The sequence below is a fragment of the Leptinotarsa decemlineata genome, unplaced genomic scaffold (assembly GCF_025532065.1).
Source record: "Leptinotarsa decemlineata unplaced genomic scaffold, Ldec_3_MD MMD2_tig00026299_RagTag_RagTag, whole genome shotgun sequence".
Lineage (NCBI taxonomy): Eukaryota > Metazoa > Arthropoda > Insecta > Coleoptera > Chrysomelidae > Leptinotarsa > Leptinotarsa decemlineata.
Window position 1 is genome coordinate 3,314,214 of NW_027412676.1, and position 9,241 is coordinate 3,323,454.

A 9,241-nucleotide genomic window follows, 5' to 3' on the forward strand; every position below is an offset into this window, starting at 1 on the left:
AGTGCCCCAGGGAAGTGTACTGGGGCCCTTGTTGTTTTTGATTTACATAAACGACATAAACACATACCACACTAGTGACTTTATCAACTTATTTGCTGACGACACGTTACTATCTATAGCACATAAAGACCTGAAAGTAGCTATAGAAAAGATGAACTCATCTCTAAATCAAATTGAGAATTATTTTTCGGCAAATAAAATGAAATTAAATACTTCAAAAACGAAAGCTATGATTCTAACAACCTCTTACAAATATAAACAAATAAATATAAATACTCTTTCCCTGTATGCTGATGGTCAGAAACTTGAATTTGTGAAAGAATTCAAATATTTAGGTTTTATGTTGGACAACAGTATGTCTTTTGGTGCACACATAACTATATGACTAAAAAGATTTCAAAAAAACTATATTTCTTCACTAGAATTTCGAAACACCTTTCTACAAATGCGAAAATAACCGTATATAATACAATAATACAGCCCCATTTTGATTATTGCAGTACGCTGTTATACAGTTTTGACCAAAATAAAATTATGTCTCTGCAAAAGTTACAGAACAGAGGAATGAGGGTGGTTCTTGGATGTAATCGTTATGCAAGTATATGCTTTATGCTCAGTGCATTACAGTGGATGTCTATTCGTGAAAGATATTACAGGTCAGCAATGATATTTATTTTTAAGATAACCAATCATATACTACCTTCTTATTTCGAAGAATTTATCATTTATAGAAATTCCACTCACAATTACACTACTAGACAAAATGACAATTTTCACCTGCCACGATATAGTTTATCAAACTCCATGAAAATTTTATTATATAAAGGCCTCATTGAATATAACAAACTTCCCCAAAATGTGAAGAATAATAAAAACCTGTTTCAATTCAAAAAAGATTTGACTGATTATATGAAAGGTATCACAATAGAATAGATAGTAAGTGACTCGGTAAATATTATGTATTTATGTGTACCTATATGTATATATGTATTATATCCTTACTATGTGTGTCTATATAACATGAAATATTATGTATATTATGTTTGTGTATTAGGATCTTCCTACCAATAAATCATTCATTCATTCATTTCTTTTTCATATCTTTACATGTCCCCAATCGTTCAACTAGATGGGTGCAGACGTTTTACGTTTATTTTCACAGATTCAATTATTCATACAACAGCTTTATTTCCAGAACTCTTCGATTGGCTAACTCTTTAAATAACCTTCAAATCTTCAATATATCAGTTTCCCGCTTTAAAAACCATATTCTTCACCTAGCCATCTAATACTCTCTGCTTGTGTTGTTGTATTGTGTCTAGTGTTACTTGCCTGTAAGAATTATATTCATATTGTTATACATTTTGATTTTTCTTAAATAATCTACTTGTTATCTTACTTTTAAATTGTATTATTCTTATAATTTACTTTTAATCCACTGTATTGCACTGTACTACTTATATCTGAATTGGGCTTGCCCGTGTACATACATAAATATATAAATAAATAAGAACAAAACTCCAATGAAGTGACATACTGTTGTTGAATAGGAGTTATGGGTCAATTACTAATTTGTACACATGACAACTTTATAACCAGATATAGATCATACACAAACAATACTTTTGAAAATGCTTTGAGTTGCCCGAGTTATTGAGAGGAGCCAAAAATTAGGTCAGGAGATATATAGGGTAGGATACGCGATATCTTTGAAATATCCCCATAGACAAAATCGATTGGCATCAAATATGAGTCATCAATTTTTCTTTTAGGAAGTTTTCCATCAGAATACTTGGTGACAATTTCTAATTTATGAGAGGTTACATTCTTTAGCCTCTAAATGAACGACAGGCCATACTAAAGGGTATTCAATTGTTTTGTTAACTATTTACAGAAATCAGTTGTAAAATTTGAAACTGAAAAGGATATCATTCATTGAAAACATTATACAGTATGATACATTGAACAGAGTCGCAAATATATTAGGGTTATATGCAAAATATCTTAAAGAGGACCAAAACAACTTAATACTAATCAAAATCTACAGTTTACACTTAACGATTCCCATAGTCAAATGAAAGTTGAGCCGGAAAAGGTTGAACCCTCATCCAGCACATCGTAGGTTTCATGAGTTTAATTCGTTAACACAGTCAACCCAGTAAATCATCCATCATACATTCACTATACATATCCCCAGTTCATAATACTAGTACATATTCTTTGAATTACCACAATTCCATATAACTTGCAAAATTGTATTTATTTTTATTGTCATTAAATAGAATTAATATAATTCACTTAGGTGGTGTTGGAGTACCTGTGAGCCTTCCGCCTACGAAGAGAATAACAAAAGAACCAGTACAAGTAACTAGACCAGAACAGTTTCAAGCAATGATGGCTGCACAACTGCCCCCTGGCCAACCCTTGCCTCGTCACATCGCACAAATAAATGGAAAACCAAAAATTGCTCACATGACGAGAACAGGCTCTGGACGGAAACAAGTGATAAGTTGGATGGACGCGCCAGATGATGTATATTTTAGAGCAAATGAAGGAAGCAAGTAAGTAATTGAACCGAATAAATTTATTAAGAAAAAATTTAATTTTATTTAATATGCAGATTAGGTCTCGAGTTTTTTTAGTGTATAAAACTTTTTGTTCTGCTATTTTGTGTGATATCAGACATTAAAGACAGATTAATATCTTTAGTACTATACCGAAGGTTTTTAAAAGTTGCATTGTCTTACACCACAATTCAATGCATTAATCAATTTGATCTTGTAAGATTTCCATTTGGGAAAAACTACTAAATCGACTTGCGTAATTCATATTGACTATTGGCCTAAGTATTATGGTATAAATTACACATTTCTTGATAGGATTAGAGACTATCTCATAGAAAGAAAAAAAGTTGTTCGAATGGCTATATATCAAAAGGAATCTCCATACACAGTGTGTCCCTCAGAGATTCAGTTATAAACTCTCCTTTTTTCATATAAACAATATTATTACTTTTCCTTCTGTTTTTTACCACTTTTATTTGTAACTAACGGTACTGCAGTTTCGTCCTACGTGGACATTTTCAAACTGATACAATAAAGTTTATTGTATAAGTTTAAAAATGTCTGTATACGACGAAACTTCAGTAACGTTAGTTACAAATAAAAGTGGTAAAAACCATAGAAAGTTTCATTTCTCTTTTCTTCATTATGATTTCCTACCACATAGTAACGGCTACATCCATCAATTTATTATTACTTTTCATTTTTCTTTCATTTCATTTGATAACTTTATCTACAATAAAATTATTTGCTGACGCTACATATCTACTCAGATTGAATACCTGGTGCACTTTGGGATGATTCTTAATACACAGAAATGTCCTAACAGTAAGATACAATTTCTGTAGAAAGCCTATAGAATTTAACTTGACAAATTTGCTTTGGAGAGAATGATAATGTTGAAGGACCTGTGGAATTATTTTGACATATCTCCGACCTTTGAGTATCACATTATATACTTATGATGCACTGTTTGGAACCTTTGGTATAGTAATGAATATTACTGGAGTTTTTTCCCAACACCAAACCATTATTTTAACACCTCGACACGTGTTTCGATCACCAAGTGATCATCTTCAAAAGGAAGATCAAACTCAAAACACATTATATAAGAATTCACACAGCACTTCCTAGTATCAACTCAATCTGAGCACTATATTATTTTCTTGTTAGGTCTCATTTTTAATACTCTAGTATATGGTCGACTAAGGTATATTATTTATCTAGATGGAGTCAAGAAAGTACTCATATGTCGGTATTAAACTGATGTTATGATCAAACACTTCATGTTACAATAATCAGAAACACTAGTCACTTTTATACTGTACATTATTATCTAAGATTTGTAATATAAAAGTAAAGATAAGGCAAAAAATTATAGCAGCTGGCTTATGTTAATAATATTCACCCTATTAACCAGTTTTTCTCATGAAAAATAAAACTTGTTCTATTTTTTTTACCACTTGACCTAGCAACTTATGTTACTGCAGTTTCGTCTTACAAGTACATTTTCAAACTACTACAATAAACTCCCATTTGTCTATTGTAATATACTTTTTGTAGTTGTACAGACATTATTATTGAGAAATATTTTTATAAAAATTGAGGATAATACAGATGAAAGCAGTTGAAAAGTACTTCTCACTATTTGGCTAAATCAATATAGAATCTGCTGGGGTGTAATAAAGTGTAATAACTGAAAAGTTCACCCTGAATGTTTCTGCACAATATAAACCACTTGTATTGATGAATTTTGCCTACAAATTGTAAAAATCAATTGAAAAAATATTGAATATTTATACTTAGCTGTTATAAGAGTTCGAATGTTTGAAGTCCTTAATACATTGCGGCCCATACTGTACTTGTAAATATTCTTTGAAAACTTTTTTTGTGAAAGACTCAATACTTCTTACCCCAAAAAGTGAACATTTCAAGTTACCTTTTCTTACACCTCAGCAGAATTTCTATTGTTTTAGCTTTATTAATTTTCCAGATTGTGGAACGATATATACCAAAAAAAAAATATTAAGAAGTATTAAGTCGTCCACAGAAAATGTATTTCAAAGAGTAATTGAAAAGTACTTATTTACTGAAAATATTAGGGGTACGTTGTTGATTTGAAGATGTGTAGTGCACTTTTCTTTGCCATATTAGTACTCTATCAGTAATAATGGTTTTCAACGACCCTAATATATTTTATGTTTTCCCAAAAGACGAATATCATATTGTGAAATATGAATGGCATGTCAGTTGGATTAAGTTACAGTATGTGAATTCTGATCACCTTATATACTTACTTCACTTTTACTTCAAAGAGTGGTTAATAGAACCTTGAGAAATGTGCTTGATATTTTATTCATTCAAGCAATACTTGCATCAACCAGTTTTTTACGGTAGTCAAAAATATCGCTTCTATTTCAAAACGATTCAGTGCACAATATTAAACTAAAATTCCTGTTTTGACGAGCTTTTTTGGAAGTTTGAAAAGAATGATATAAAAAATAATTGTATAAACTTCATCCCCTTTGTGAAGGAGAAAAAGTTCAAGTTAGCACACTGATGGTTCCGAAATAAAGATATCTGCTTGTATTGGTGTATAAGGTCTGTCTAGGAGAGGGAGTTTTGTTTCAACTTTTGGAGCTATGTCACGTTTTTTCTGATCGAAGTATTAAAAATGCTTGCTTGCATTCCTGAACACTTAAATAAATCCAGAGATAGATTCCCAGTTATCCGCTAGAAAAAAGTCAAAACAGTCGATCATGAAAATTTGTTTTTTTCCAAAATCAATCACAAGAGTTTCACCGTCACAGTTCCTCACTACAAGAGAAAAAAACTGTTTAAAAAATTTGGAAAAAATTGGAATTTTTGTGCCAAATTTCATCACTGTACTAGATGTGTAAAAGAATTCAGGCTCGCGACCCATAACTTTTTCTCTTAGTGTTAATATGGAATTTTGTTGGTTCCAATGGTATCATAATTCAGATTGATTGGGTCAAAAATATTTTTTGTAGAATTTTCAGAAATAATCCCAACTTTGGAATTTAAAATGGAACAACCTGTATGTATTTTTAGATTTAGCAGTTCATTTAACATATGAATGTCCTATTTTTGATACTATACTTATTGTGAAGTTTTTTTTTAATTACGTCTAGAAGGCTGCAACCACTAAAAAACATTTGTCCTGCACTTATAATCTAATGTAGAAATAGAAACAATAGTTCTGCTTTCTTCATTACATATTTATTAATGTGTAGAATTTCAATTGTATGATAAAACAATAATTCTGCTCTAAAAGCGGTGCCTGTGCGAAAGTAGTGATTCACATTAGATTTGAATCGCTGGAGATTAAATTCATTTGGAAAAACGTTCTCAAAAAGTTTATTCCACATAAACGCAGTTCTCCAAATGAAAGATTTCTTGAACAGTGAAGTGGGTACAAGAAAAAATGCTCATCTTTTACGAGAAGACAATTTTCAAAAACGATGTGGATGGGAAAAATGAGACAAAGATTAGTTGGTCCAATTATCTTAGAAGGATCTTCAACAGGAGAGCGATAGTTGGAATTTCTCCAGAAGAATTTATTGTTGGTCATCAGAAATGATATGTATTTCATGTAACTCGGGCCACTGGACGTGCTTATAGTACCTCAATTATTTTTTCCTGTCAGATGTTATACTGAGTGTTCCACTTGAATTTTACATTAAAATTCTGGTAATAGATATTTTCTGAATAATATAATGAGCCATCATCGTGCTATTGAAAAAAAAAAGTTTTAAAATTGAATTATTTGTCAATTTTTTTAATAAATAGCTGGTGGAAAAAGCAGAACTACTGATTCTATTTATACATTAGGCTATGAGAGCAGAGCAAAAATCTTCACATTCCTATGTAAAATGAAGTGATGAATCAAAAAATGTGAAAAGAAGGGTGTCCTTTTGGAAATTCCGAAGTTGGAATAATTTCCTGTGAAACTGAAAATGGTATTGAAAATATTTTTTATACAAATAATCCGAATTGTGAACCATCAAAATTCCACATTGATATCAAGAGACAAAAGAGTTATACATGCCAGCCTGAATTGGTTTACCCCTGGTATACATCATTTTCACTAATTTTTAAACTCACTGAATTGAAATTCTTGTTTTATTATAGAAAAGTTCGTCGACAAGTCACATTAGCAGAGTTAAGAAGAGGTGCGAGGAAACCTTGGAGGCAACTAAGAACCAAATCTGATGATCTGCATGTGGTCGTCCTCGATTGATAGTGAACTTGAACACTTAACTTGTAAATTAACTTCGCCAAGTGCTCATTGTGCTGTAGCACATTTTTTATAAGGAGACGATTCCCACAATATAACCCCAAATATTGTTTTCATGTGACCTGAATGGTTTTAAATTGTTTCATCGTGGTGATCCACTCAAACTTTTTGCAAGATAATGTCAAAGCTGGATTTCAACGAATTATTTGTTTCTTCAAAATTACGACTTTGAAACTCTGCAATCTCGTAATTTCAAAATTATGAGACTGAAGTCATTATTTTTAAATTTTGAAATTTAATTTGAAATTTCGAGTTAAAAGTCGTAATTTTGAGTTTGAAGTCATAATTTCGAATTTGAGGTCAAAATTTCTAGAGTAAAGTCGAGATTTTGAGGTTAATGTCAAAATTTCTAGTTTCAAAGTCGTAATTTTCAAGAAAAAAATAATAAAAATATGTGGCCCTTCTGCGCTTCCGTACAATGAAGACTTTTGGTTTGTTAAAGTCAATTAATAGCTGATTAACTGCCAGCTTTGTAGCCATTAATTTGCCAGATGTGAATAAATGAAATGAGGTGATTGCCCAAATTCAAATCAGTTATAGTGGACTCCTTTATTTGATTTTTTTTGAATTGCAAAATGGAATGTGATTTTTTTCAGAGTATTTTAATACATTTTATGTACATTTACATTATTGATTTATCCATTATATTCGGAGAAAGTTAAAATGTCCTTGGAAGAAATACTTTATAGAAGAAATGTATTCATCTTCTGTTGAAAAAAGGTCATTTTACTATAGAATTGAATCACAATTTTGTACTGTTTGACTGAATATTTTTAAATCATTCTGACAAGAGGGTTAAATTTACGATGTGAAAATCAAATTCATGCTCAATTTTAGTAATCCTCATTTGTTTGAAAACTTTTTGATTTTTTCTTTTTCGTTAATGGTCCATTATAGAACGAGAATTAAAAGCAATTTTTTTCAATGTCAGGTCATGAAACTTTGTTCTACTGTACTTGTGGAGTGACGTGGTTATGTTGTAAGAAACGCATTTTTCAAATCACCATGGTGATGATCAAAATGACACACTGTAATATATTCAAAGATTGGTCACCTCATGTTTAACTGTTATAATCAGATTTATTTATTTATTGTCTGTAGAACTGTGGTACAGAGTTTTGTTGAAATAATTGGAATATTGGATTAGTTACTTTCATAGAGGGTTATGAAATTTGGGTAATGACAAACTAGTTTTTGATGTAACGAGATGTGAAGTACTACTTTTCTGCACAAATGTGGAAACTTTATTTCACATTATAGTTGATAGTCCAATTTTATTTCTATACCTGTAAGTAAAGCAGTAAAGTGTGAAATTGTTTTGTTTTTTTTCACAAATTATGAAGAAAATTTGAGCCAGTCTCAGATTTTCTCCATATGTTATTGTGAACAATGTGAAATCATATTTCACTTTTTGGATACTTGTAAACAAATGTAGAAAACATTTTTCCATTCAATCTCTTTCCAATATCTAATTAAACATGCTAACAAAGTTTGTAAAGAGTGTGTATCATATGCGTATATGTCATTTCAATACAATTGAATTTAAAACTTTTTTACATTACCATCAAGGTAATTTTTGATCGATCCTCTAGTACTGAAAATATATTTCAATAAAAAGTTGTGCTCCATTGTTTTACTATTATTATTTTTGTACATATTTCCTAGTTATATGGTTACTTTTGATTTAATAAAAAACATAAAGCTAAAGGTGTTTTTCTATTTTGATATCTTCAGTGCATTGTAGATGTTTCATTATTTAATATTAATGAAGAAATTGAGGCATTACATTTCTAAGCTGCGTTTCTGTAGGTACCTATAAATACTGTATAAATGTTGAGTTTCATTTTATGGAAGATTTCAAAGCAAGCCGGTATCACTACAGAAAATATAGGTTTTGTGTAATTAATCTAAGTTTTATATTTTTGCCAGTGTCATTTATAAATATTAATAACTTCATTTTGATTATCACCCCCAATGCATAAAAACGATGAAACAGTCAGTCAGGATAGTTTTGCAGCAATTAAATGCACTAGATTTTTTATTCAAGGAACATCTTATTGTGATATTTTCACTAGACCTGTCACAAAACCGAAACACGTTTTGTACTATTCCATCACAACAAACTTTTTTAGTATTTTCAACAAACTCAATCGATCAAATCACATATGATTCCATAGTTATAAAAATTATGGTTTCTCACACATTTCAACTGATATGTAATCACTAATATCTTCGATTGACTTTGTTAAAAAAAAGAATGGTTTACATCTTAGGTCATCGTTACTGCAAATTCATCGGCGGTTATGAGTGAGTTTAAATTAAAAACTTTGATTAAATTCTAGTCCAGCATTTCTTACATGCT

The 9,241-nt window shown here is 30.5% G+C and overlaps 1 protein-coding gene across 1 annotated transcript in view; it reads left to right on the forward strand.

Annotated features, from left to right (window-relative positions):
* The window catches only part of MTA1-like (Metastasis associated 1-like), a 67,221-nt gene extending 58,635 nt beyond the window's left edge, over nucleotides 1-8,586 (forward strand). The window contains 2 exon segments of the mRNA XM_074180697.1: nucleotides 2,315-2,561; nucleotides 6,714-8,586. Coding sequence (XP_074036798.1) covers nucleotides 2,315-2,561; nucleotides 6,714-6,822 — 356 coding nt within the window. The 3' untranslated portion in view covers nucleotides 6,823-8,586.
* Nucleotides 8,587-9,241: the final 655 nt, after the last annotated feature.